The following is a 12,724-nucleotide window of genomic DNA, read 5'->3' on the forward strand; positions in this document are numbered from 1 at the left end:
ACTTAAACCCCCATGTCCAGAAAGGGCTGCTCGAGAAAGACAATCAGCCACTAGCATATCCTTGCCAGGGGTGTATTTTATACAAATTCCAGGGTACTTCAATAAGTGTATGAACATTCTTTGGAGACGAGGTGTCACGTCGTCTATATCACGTTTCACCAGGGACTCGAGGGGTTTATGATCTGATTGAACCACGAACGCGCGACCGTACAGAAAGAAATGGAACCGTTCACAAGCAAACACGATAGCAAGAAGCTCCTTTTCAATCTGAGCCCATTTCTGTTCGCTGTTGGATAGGGTGCGAGATGCATAGGCCACAGGCATTCCATCTTGGATTAGTACACTTTCGAACTATCGGTTTGAACAACAACCGGTTTATCTGGATCAAATATGGCTAAAATCGGTGCACTAGTTATCGAACGTTGAAGATCTCCGAGTTCGCGGTCATGCACTTCAGTCCATGACCACTCGACATCGTTTCGAGACAGTTCTCTTAATGCGGCTGTGCGCTTGGATAGATTAGGAATGAATTTCCCTAAATATTTCAGCAATCCAAGTAGCCTGAAAATGTCGGATTTTATCTTCGGTTTTGGCATGTCGGTAATTGCAGTTATATATGATTGATCAGGCCATATTTTGCCGTCAGACATCACATGACCTATGAACTTGACAGTGTCAGATCTGTATTGTGTTTTAACTGAGTTGAACTTTATATTATTTTTCCTCGCTCGCTCGAGAACAATAGCTAACGTTTTGTCATGTTCTTCCAGATTCTTTGCAGCTATAGCAACATCGTCGAAGTATACTTCTACCCCAGGAATATCCCCAAACAATTGAACCATGCGTTTTTGAAAAAGTTCTGGCGCGCTGCTTATTCCAAACGGAAGACGATTCCAGCGAAACCGGCCAAACGGGGTCATGAATCTAGTTAGATCCGAACTTTGTCGATCCAATTCCATGTGCCAAAAACCATTACGAAGATCCAACAGAGTGAATACACGTTTTCCTGACATACGGCTAAGCAGATCCTCAGACTTTTGGATGAGATAGTGCTCTCTCTTGATACAAGCATTTAGGGGTTTTGGATCCAGACAAATGCGTAAAGTACCGTTAGGCTTTTCTACAATCTGCATATTGTTAACCCAATCTGTTGGATAATCGACCGGACTGATAATGTGTGATGTCGGGCCGAGATGGAATAACACGACAGTTAATGGTTAAATAGATATTTTATTCTTTTAGCGGTTAATATTTTTCCAGCCGTTCTTACTCTGGCGAATTCCTATCACTTTATGTGTTTTTCATGTGCGAGGCAAGGAAACTGTCAAAATCAGGAGCAAGGTATTAGTGTATAAGATGATAGTTCCAATATAATGTAATGAAAGGTATAACACTTCTCCCTCTCGTAAAAAAAAGTTCATGGTAATTAAATAAAAACAATTATAGATTAAGCTTCTGTGGATGTTTGATAATCCTATTTGAGCGCCTGATGGGCATAGTTGAAGGTCTTTCTGGGTATCCTGGTACTGTTCTAGAAGGAGTAGTGATGCCTTGACTGACCTTGACCGGTGTTGTACCACTCGCGTTCTCACTCGCCGGCTCTGCAGCAGGTTCGATTGGAGTGTCTTTACCGGCCACTGGATTGGCAGCAGTGACTACAGGGTTCGTAACCATGGATACAGGAACATAATGATTGATAGCCGGCGTTGGAAATTCGACAACATCTTCACGAAGATTTTCGCCTACTCCGACCATATGATCGATGTGACGTTCCCAGATTCTTCCATCGTCGAGACGAATAATGTATCGTAGCTTTCCAGTCTTCTCGACGATTCTTCCAAACTTCCATTTATCGTGAGATAGAAAATCCCTAACCCGAACTCGATCACCATCTTTAAACTCTCGTACCACGCAGTTCGGCGCGGCGCGAACTTCGTTCTTTGGCAATATAAGGTCCAGTCTCGACCGAATTTGACGGCCAAATACCAGCATGGAAGGAGATTGGCCTGTAGCTGGATGCAGCATCTTTCGGTACGTCAACAATATGTTGGACAACTCTGCGTTTATCATTGATTTCGAGCACTTCAGCGCCTTCAGCTTCTGTTTGAATGTTTGCACGTATCGCTCGGCTTGTCCATTCGTAGATGGATGATATGGGGCTCCCATTTTATGAATTATTCCGTTCATCCGTAGAAAATTTTGGAACGCTTCCGATGTGAACTGCACGCCATGGTCGCTAACCAGAACCGAGGCGATCCCAAATGTGCTGAAGATCTCACGACACATGTTAACTGTACTTTCAGCCGTAATTGACTTACACACTTTTATCTCAGGCCATTTGCTGTAGGCATCTACGAAAATAAAGAAGTAGGTGTCCATGACAGGACCAGCAAAGTCCACGTGAACTCTTTGGAATGGTAATGTCGGAGTTTCCCAGCAGTGCAGTCTTGTTTTCGCAGGTTCAGATCTCACCGATTGGCACTCGGCACAATCTGCAATCATCGTCTCAATGTCTCGGTCCATACCAATCCACCAGCAGTAGCCTCTAGCCAGCGATTTGGTACGCGTAATTCCGAAATGTGTTGAGTCTAACTCCTCCAACACCCGTTTCCGCAATACCTGCGGTACGTAGACTCTGATTCCTCTCAGCAAACATCCCTTCTGTAGCGAAAATTCAGTTTGTTCTACACCAAATCGATCCTTGGAGTCAAAGACCTTTCCGTACTTGATTCCTTGGACCAGCACACGAACAGTTTGATCTTCTGCAGTTGCCTGCGCCAGCTCCACCGCTGTTATCGGCAGCGTCTCAATTTGGTTTAATTCTACGATGTCCGACTCCTCGATGTCGTTCTCTGGATCGGCCTGCGGCAATGGCATTCGTGACATGGCGTCCGCGTTTGCATGGTTGGTGGACTTCCTGAAGCGAATCTCGTAATGAAATGATTGTAAGTAGGTGGCGTAGTGCTGCATCCTCAATGCTGACATGACCGGTAATCCTTTATGTTCCCCAAAAATTTTAGGAATGGCTTGGTTGTCGGTGATCAGAATGAATTTCCGACCGTATATATACTGGAAAAATTTCTTAACACCGAACAATATGGCATACGCTTCTTTGTCCACCTGCATGTATCCTTGTTGAACTGACGTTAGGGTTTGGGACGCGAACTGAATGGGACGTTCCGTGCCGTCCGGGTAGAGATGACTAAGCACAGCTCCCACGCCGTATGGTGATGCATCTGTAGCTAGTACCAGTGGTAACTCGGGTGAATAATGCACTAGGCAGTCCTTAGATTGCACTTGCAACTTAACAGTGCGAAATGACTCTTCACACTGTTTTGTCCACACGAAGGGGACGTCTTTTTTTAGTAAATTGTTGAGAGGATAGAGCACTGTGCTAAGATTCTTGAAAAATCGTCCATAGTAATTTATCAGACCAACGAACGATCGTACCTCCTCCTTGTTCTTTGGAATTGGCATTCCATTGATGGCTTCAACCTTTGCTCGAATTTTATGAATTCCCTCTTTATCGATCATGTAGCCGCAATACTCAATAACGTCCGCAAAGAATTCGCATTTAGACCTATTCATTCGGATGTTCCATTCACTCAGTCGCTGAAGGACTTCTTCGAGCCGACGTAGATGCGTATCTTGATCACTGCCAGTTATTTTGATATCGTCTAGGAATACACTCACCCCTTCGATGCCTTGTAGTATTGTCTCTATCTGTCGTTGCCATATTGCTGGGGCTGAAGCAATCCCATACATAAGCCGATTTGGTCGGTACAGACCCCGATGTGTATTCAGCGTCAGGATTTCTCGATCATCCGGAGCGACTTCCATTTGTAAGTAAGCTTGAACCAGGTCGATCTTGCTAAATTTTTGTCCACCGACCAGCGAAACGAACATCTCATCTACGGTAGGCAGCGGGTGTCTGTCCACCAAAAGATGTGGATTCACGGTTTGTTTGTAATCCCCGCAAATTCGCACACGACCTTGAGATTTCTTTACCGGAACGATTGGTGTGGCCCAATTACTTTGGTTGACCTTAGTAAGCACACCTTCGGCAACCAGCTTATCCAATTCGCTCTCGACTGCACCTCGCATGTTGAACGGGATCTTCCTTGCCTTCATACACACTGGTCGAGCATCGTTCTTCAGCGGTAGGTGAGCTTGTACGTAAGAAATCTTCCCGATTGAATCGTCAAAAACTTTCGGATATTTCATCAACACCTCTTCCAGCGCAGTGGTGTGATCCGGAATAGCGGCAGCAATCACATTTACACCCCCAAGTACTCTATTCCAATCGATCGAGATTTCCTGCATCCACTCGCGCCCGAGTAGCGGATGCTTTTCCGAAACCACCACATACAAGGGTAACTTAACATTTAAGTCTTCATATTCAACTCGCGCATCGAAAATTCCCAACACTTCGATGTTAGTATTGCAGTAACTCATAAGCTTGGTTTTACTTTTACGCAATCGAACGTTCGGAAAGAGATCTTCTTTGTCTTTGGCGATCCTGTATCAACTTGAAAAAGAATTTTCTTCCCATTCACCCGCAGATTCAACCCGTACTTTGCATGGCTCGATTTAGAGTCTACGATACAAACTTCGCGCACGTTTGTTTCGACATCGTCTGCATTCAAATCGGATTCGTCGACGTAATTTGCTTGAACTGAATTAGATCTTCCCGATGCTCGCGAATTACCGGCATTGGAAGCGGATTCCCTTTTCCGGCATACTCTAGCTAGGTGTCCTTTTAACTTGCAGAATGAGCACACTGTAGTCATGTGCTTGCACGTATTGGCGAAATGTGACTCATCACCACAACGAAAACAAACAGCATCTTTCGAATTTTTACCAACTTTGACAGCAATTCCTGCCTTATGCACTTTGTTCGCTTATAACAGTTTTGCATGGTGTATCGCATGAACCTCCTGGTTGGTAGCACTTCCCTCGATCTCAGCAACACCTTTTTGAGACAACTCCATACTGACAGCAACATCCCGCGCGACTTGTAGCGTAAGATCTCGTCTTTCCAACAACCGGTTCCGAATGTCGTTCCTCTTGATGCCGAACACCAGCTGGTTCCTCAATGCCGTCTCGAGGTAGTTGCCAAAATTGCAGGTAGTAGCGATTCGGCGAAGGGCAACTAGATATTCGTCGATTGACTCTTCCGGGGAAATAGCATTCTTGTCGCCCTGTCTGCGACACTTGAAACGAAAATTTTCGCTTATTTCTAATGGTTGGGGGTTGTAGAATCTATCCAGCGTATCGACAATCTGCTGATACGTTTGGTCATCCGGCGAAGCAGGAGCTACTTTGTCACATATGACGTCATAAGAATCCGGGCCCATGTGGTGGAGCAACAGGTTTCTCTTCAAATTTTCCTCAACGATCCCGTAAATGGCAAACGCCGTCTGTAAGCGTTGAACCCACCGTTTCCATTGAAGTTTCTTTTTGTCGAACGGCTCAATAGAAAACGTCGGCAGACAGACGGCTGGATTTACAACCGGACCCACAGCAGCAGGGTTTGACATCGTAGTAGCAACGCTCAGAACTTTCTAGACACAGCCGAACGCAGATTGTTTACCTGCTTTGTTTTTTTCCGCATTTTCCGCAAAACTGAATTGGATGCGTAACCGTCCTCGTCGCCAAAACTGTGATGTCGGGCCGAGATGGAATAACACGACAGTTAATGGTTAAATAGATATTTTATTCTTTTAGCGGTTAATATTTTTCCAGCCGTTCTTACTCTGGCGAATTCCTATCACTTTATGTGTTTTTCATGTGCGAGGCAAGGAAACTGTCAAAATCAGGAGCAAGGTATTAATGTATAAGAGGTTAGGCTGCTAATAGTTCCAATATAATATAATGAAAGGTATAACATAATGCCCTGAGCTTCCATAGTGCCAAGTTCCGTATTAAGGCGTTCATGCAAACTCATTGGGATACGTTTTTTGTAATGTAAAGACGAAACAACATTGTCTTTAAGTACAATAGTACAAGTACCTGGAAGCTTTCTTAATCCTTCAAAAACATCGGAATTAGCTTCAATGAACTTTTCTCTTTCAGCAGAAAATGACATTGACGACTGAAGGCTATTCAAACGTCCTATAAGCCCGAAGGCAATACATGACCCAAGCCCCAGTAACGACTCAAAAGAATCGTCCACAACGAGGAACTCAGCAGAATGAATTGTTCCTTTACTATCATCTACACACTCTAGTTTTACCTGGCCATGAATTTTTATTTCGTTTGAGCTGTAATCTACCACGTTAAAGTACCGTTTATTTGCAACTGGAATATTCAATTGGGTAACAACACTTAATGGTATGCAGTTCACGTCAGCGCCAGTATCGAGCTTAAATTCCACGGGCCGGTCCTGTATTAGATATCGCTCGGTCCATTTTTCGTGTGATCCCCTATTTGACGTAGTATTCGAATTTATTCTATAATAAGAGTTGGATCCACTTAACAGTTCCTCTCTGAAAGCCGAAGGCATCGGACGCAATTTGTGCTTGTTCTTCTCACGCTAAGATAGGTTGCTTGGTTTGAGTTGCCTGCTGCTTCAGTTAGTGAGCTGGAAGTGTGTGGACTTGTGTCAAAAGGAATCAATCTTAAATCAAGTCAAGATGTGCTTTTAGAAGATAGTAATATAAGTATGATGAAGCAGAATCATTGAAAATATATAAAACAAAACAGCACTAAGTGATTTAAATATGAGGAAAACCTAGAATATGTAGTGGAATATCTATGTATATATAATGTGTATGGCAGTGGTAGTGAAAAAAATCAACGTGTGCTAATACCACATGCTCAATGTGTGCAGTTTGTTGTGCTGGAGCAAAGCGAAGAAAAAACAGGCTGCTGAGATTAAAAATCCAAACGGGTGATTTCTATCTGATTTACCATTAGGTATATCGTTGTATTCTTTTCAGCATGCTGTGTGTTAGAAGTAGGGTGGGTTATTTAGCACATAACTCGTGTATGCGTGACGTTGTTTAGAGGTTTCTTTTCTAAAGTGGCCCTTACACATTCAATACTATAACTTCAATACGTCAATCCCATTTGAAATGCACATCATCAATCCAACTTTTTTTCATTACATGTTCAATACTTTTGTCAATACTCTCTAGTATTGACGCAGGTATTGAGCGTGTAAGGGCCGCTGTCTTATTCCTCACACTCTCATGTTGGTATAGAGAGACAAATGACGGGAAGCGAATTTTCAGTGTGTGAAAAAGACTGTGCATTGAATTTTTATATACGCTCATGTTTTGCTGCATTTACGCAGAAGTGAGGAAATTCTGGTGAACTAAGCAAGTGAGTTGGTCCTTTATTGAGCTGCCAAAGACGCAATTCACTCGGTTCATTGGGCAGTCGTGATGTGGATCGCGATGGATGGTTGTTGGTGGGGTTAATGACCTGTTTGGCGACTGCAGCTGAGGAGGTTACTGTGGTATTTCGATACACAGTTGACAGTTGTATTGTGTTACAGTGTAGTGTGTTGGCGCAGCAAATGTTTTCTGGGAGCAGTTTGCAGATGTGCCGATGGTTACCTTGGCTGTTGTGCGTGATTTTAGAATTCTGGGGAAGATTTTCATTAGGTGTAGGGCGGTGGTGAGAGATTCTCCTTATTTGCTTTCTCCTTTGTTAATTACCCGGCCATTTCAACATTTACCCCTTAACTGCTTGCATTGTATGTTTCCGCCTTGTGATCATTGATGTAGAACAGAGTACATGCCCGAATCGAACGCTTCATTCAGCTATAATTTTAATATATTGTACCTGGAGAAACACGAATTATTCCAGAACAAATTACTGGTATATTCGTTCTTGTTCTCAGTTGCGAGCAAGCAGCCATCAGCATTGAAATTCTGATTATGATGAATCAACGGCATACTAGTTGGTGCGAAGCGTTGTGCTGGCATTATATGTAGACTACTTTTTATTTTTATTATATAGTAGCAATATAAATACATGTAGTACATTAATTACTCTATATATAATTACCCTATTATATAATGTTTTTAATCATTACAGGCATTACATCAAAGGTTTTCAGTAGATTTATTACATTATTCAGCATTACAACATGACTTAGTTCTTTAAATCCTTTTAAATTGTTATTCAACCTATATTTCAGATTTATCGCAACCTTGAGATATAGCCAGGTGCATAATAGTTTAATTGAATGTATCCAGTATGTATTTCAGACCCCACGAATTACGATCATATTACTTAGTCTATATTCATTAAAATCACTATACTAAACACCTTTTTTATACATGATCCTTACCATCAAAGTAAATTTCACGTCAGTTTGACGCACCCTTCTCCAAACAAACCATCAGGTGGGTTCAAGCACGTATAGCGAAATTTTTTACCCTTTCGCTGGATATTATTGCTGGAAGAGGATCTTTCCATCCCACGGAATGCGCGTAAGTGTCTCTGCTTACGGGTTCGCCCAAACCCCTTTTGTCCCCTCTTCAGTAACAGCAGTAATATGAAGGTTGAATGATAAACTATTTCGGAGCTACGGTAAGTCTACCCGCATACACTGGAAAAACCTTGAGCTGATGGTGGCTACTAATCACATCATCATCATCATCATCAATAATAAGAGTTGGATCCACTTAATGCTCTACATCCGCTCTGTCTATTAACTAAGGGCGCTGCATAAAGATTATCTGCATCAGTCCAGTTTAACATGTGTACATTATCTCTTTGCTTCGCATCATACTTCGATGTGCTCGACGATGGCGCTGATATAGTCTGGTTAGTGCCTTTGTTATTGCCAGTTTGGTTGCTGTTCTTGTTATCGTATTTCGTTGCCTTGCAGTACTTCCTGAAATGACCACGCCGACCGCATCCAGCACAAACCACATCAATTGCCGGACAATAACGACGATGACGCCCGTTGAACGGTTGGCCACAATTGTAGCACATTGAAATCTTTAGCGCTGCTACTTCACTCCCCTCTTTTACAGATTTATCGCTGACGCTGTGTACCTCCTTACGCTCCAACAATTGCTTGTTTTCTGCAGCAGCTTCGTAAACTTTACACATTTTTTTATAATTAATAAATTTATTTAGGCCCAAATGCGGTAGCTCGACGAGGCCGATTGTTTGTTTTTTACAATAAATAAATAAAAAAACAGCTATGTAAAATATTTGGTCTCGTTCAGGCGCAGCTTTCTGCTGCGTGTTGAGATCCTTTTTCTAGGGGGCGAAATATTGCCAGTGTTGTCCACTGCAATTTTAGGTTCGATCCGTTTGTCTTCTTTCGCGTTGTCGTTCATGTCCATGTCCTCATCCGTACTACTTTCCTGCTGCTCGCGGTCAAATGTTCCAGTCGTTATTGTATGTCGTATTGTATGTTCGTATTTTTCGGCATTCGTTTCGTTGTTGTTGCTACTGGTTGTTGGTGCTTGATCCGGAGATGTTGGTTTTGCAGCTGTTAGTGGTTTAGCGTAAGATGGTTGTGTGCTGATTTCAGTTGGATTTGAGTTTTCCTTAACAGTTTCTGTAGTTGTGTAACGGAGTTCTGTATCATGTGTAGGGGAACTGTGGGTAAGACGGACAGGTTGGGTAAGACGGACACATGGTTATTTTAGGCATATAGCATATAAAGTTCAATTGCATTATATGAGTACTCTCTCTTTATAGATATCCTTGAATTATGAAGCACTCAGTAGGCCTTGAATATTGTTAAAAGCAAAAAAATTAAGTAAACATTGATAATCAGTAGTGCATCTTCGTGCGGATGTAATTTTTACGTCTCTGATTTTAAGGTTTATCGAGGAAAAAATCATTTTTTTCGCGGATTTTTTCTTGTATTTCGATAATGTAACTCTTAAATGACATCTTCGTGGAAAATAACAGGTAAGTTCTTATACGAGTAAATAAGTGCGAGCGTTTAAAAAATATGTGTACTGGTGGGGCAAGACGGCCAGTCTTGATTAATTCTATTGATTCATCCTTATATGAATGTCTCGCGTATAGAAACGAAATTCTAGCAGTCAAACGTGGAGAACCATCCAGTTAGCTGAAGTCACACATGTAGTAGACTGCAAGATGTACGTTAATGTGACCTAGGCTGAATACGGAATTCCTTTGGAAAAGGTAGAAGACTTTGTGTAGGTCCCGTATTATGGCTATGCGTAATCGAGGAACTGATGTTACCCAATTGCGTATTTAATATGTAATTTTCCAGTTTTGTATAAATGATTTGACTGATCATTGGAACTGATTGTATAGCCTCTTTATGAAAACGGAAAAAACGATATTAGAAAATACATCATTTGCTTCAACTTTAAATTGAACCCCAAAACGTAATTTTTCACCTCGAATTGAACATATATATTAAGAAGAACCACAAACTATCCAAAACATCCGTTAGAAACAGTAGATTTTAATATTTCGTATTGTGATCGTGCTTCCGGCGACATGTCCGTCTTACCCCCACCATATGTCCGTTTCACCCGCAGTCTGGAAAAAGTGGAGATATTTCTTTGTTTTCTATTTCTTTCAAAAAAAATACTTGTCGATTTTTGTAACATAATCCCTCTGGGCACTCGAAAGCCAACATATGGAGCTACAACATAGAGTATTTCGTGTTGACAAAAACATGCTTTTACTATGTTTTATTTGAGTATAACCTTAACATGTCCGTCTTACCCCCAGTTCCCCTAACGGAGTCTACTTCTCCGTATTTTTGCAAGCATTTTTTAATCGCGCCGTCAGGGGTACGCGTAGCCAAATCATGGACCCGAACTTCTACAGCGCCGTTCTCGATGTATACGGGAATGCTATATTTAACATTGCCGCATTCGGCGGTGTACTGCATGTTGTTTCGCGAGGCGAATGACTCAGCTTGGTTAATGTTGTTGAACGAAATCAGCACGCAATGTTTGATATGATGCATTTGTAGGGTTTTCACTTCATCCAGATTGAGTTCCATCTGCACTTTTAATAACTGTTCCACTTCCCGAATGGCTGGTCTTACGGGGCATTTTGAAAAATCAACAGCAACACAGTTCGGCCGCATCTGAGTTGCTTTTTGCTGGGCACCGTCACTCATCACTAAATCGCACAGTAGGTATAGGCTATTGTTATATGGACTGCTTGTGCGATAGGCACCGATTGATTTTTAGGTAAAATTGACTGTTTCACTTGCGCGGGACGATTTTTTGCTTCTGCTCAGGACGAGATGTGAAGACAAACTGTACTTTACACATTTCGACGATGCTTGCGAGCGGCTCGTTTTTGCCGTCCAATAATTTAAGCTGCAGCTTCTTGTCCTGAATGCCGACCACAATTCGATCTCATAATATTCGGTCTGCATACGATGAATGGCAGGCTTCACATTCGAACTCGCAGTATGCCAGTTGTGTACGGAGCGCTGTCTCAAATTCAGCGAACGGTTGTTTTTCTTTCTGAACGATGAGATTAAATTTGAACGCCTCGACAGCCAGATTTTTTCGTGGAAGGCAATAAGTGTCAAATGCATCAATTACTTGTGTTAGTGTTCGCTCTCGTGCTAAATCGGCGACAGGAACCAGAACTGCGGGACGATCTTCCTCCGCGTTAGCTCTCTCAGCTGGTAGGTTTACGATGTTTGCCCCTGCGGCTAATCCACCAAACATGCTCTCCATACTAGGGGCAGATCACTCTAGGAATGTATAACAAATTTACATCAAATTAGAAAAAATGCATTTAATTTCCATTTTTTCATCAACTTTGCACTTCCTCGCACAAACGTTTGTTTAACAATCGTCCTACGCTGATCCACTTTGTTCGACGTTGTGTTGAATATAGGACTAGTTTTTTGTTGGGTTTTGACGTCTTACACGCAACGCAAAATACATTGCACGCAACGCAAAATACATTTTGAATTTCTATTTTGATCGAAAGAAATGCATTTAATTTTGCTGATTTTCCAAAATGCATCACAAGCTAGGAGCAGATCACTCTAAGAATGTATAACAAATTTGCATTAAATTGAAAAAATGCATTTAATTTCCATTTTTGCATCAGCTTTGCACTGCCTCGCAAAAAAGTTTGTTTAACAAACGTCCTACGCTGATCCACTTTGTTCGACGTTTTGTTAAATGTAGGGCTAGTTTTTCTGTAGGGTTTTGACGTCTTACACGCAACACAAACAACATTGCACGCAACGCAAAAACATTGCACGCAACGCAAAATACATTATGAATTTCTATTTTGATGGAAATAAATGCATTTAATTTCGCTGATTTTTAAAAATGCATCACAAGTGATCTGCCCCTAGATCACAAGTGATCTGCCCCTAGTCTCCATATCACCATTATTTGGAAACAAAGTGTTATAGATTTCCACACCGTGTTCACCGACTAGCCATAAAAATGTTGCAATTTTGCTCCTTACTGTTTCGGCTGTTTTGTTGTTCGCAATCATATAAATGTTGAATTTCTGCTTCCACCTTGGCCATTCTTTGGCCAAATTAGTGCAATCCAAAGCTTGTGGTAATCGATCGGAGCCAGATGCCATGTTTACATTTCCTCAACTTCCGATCGCAATTTGACGTTTACTCTACACTGTGTAAGTAGACACGAGGATAAATTTCGGTCACTCACTGAGTTCACTGCGAGGTTCACTGTAGCTGTTTGTTTCTGTTTTTCGAGAAACACGTACACTAGGGTGACAATAAAACGGCCATTTTTGAAATTACTAATCTACA

The 12,724-nt window shown here is 41.9% G+C and overlaps 1 protein-coding gene across 1 annotated transcript; it reads right to left on the reverse strand.

Moving 5' to 3' along the window:
- Nucleotides 1–1,440: 1,440 nt before the first annotated feature.
- On the reverse strand, nt 1,441–4,455 carry LOC131696217 (uncharacterized protein K02A2.6-like). The gene has a single exon (XM_058984764.1). It carries the CDS (start codon nt 4,453–4,455, stop codon nt 1,441–1,443), a length of 3,015 nt encoding a protein of 1,004 aa, XP_058840747.1.
- Nucleotides 4,456–12,724: the final 8,269 nt, after the last annotated feature.

This window comes from Topomyia yanbarensis, chromosome 1 (genome assembly GCF_030247195.1).
Source record: "Topomyia yanbarensis strain Yona2022 chromosome 1, ASM3024719v1, whole genome shotgun sequence".
Classification (NCBI taxonomy): domain Eukaryota; kingdom Metazoa; phylum Arthropoda; class Insecta; order Diptera; family Culicidae; genus Topomyia; species Topomyia yanbarensis.

Excerpts from the sequence above, each read along its gene's own strand:
- LOC131696217 (XM_058984764.1), bottom strand. The coding sequence starts at position 4,455 with ATGAGTTACTGCAATACTAACATCGAAGTGTTGGGAATTTTCGATGCG.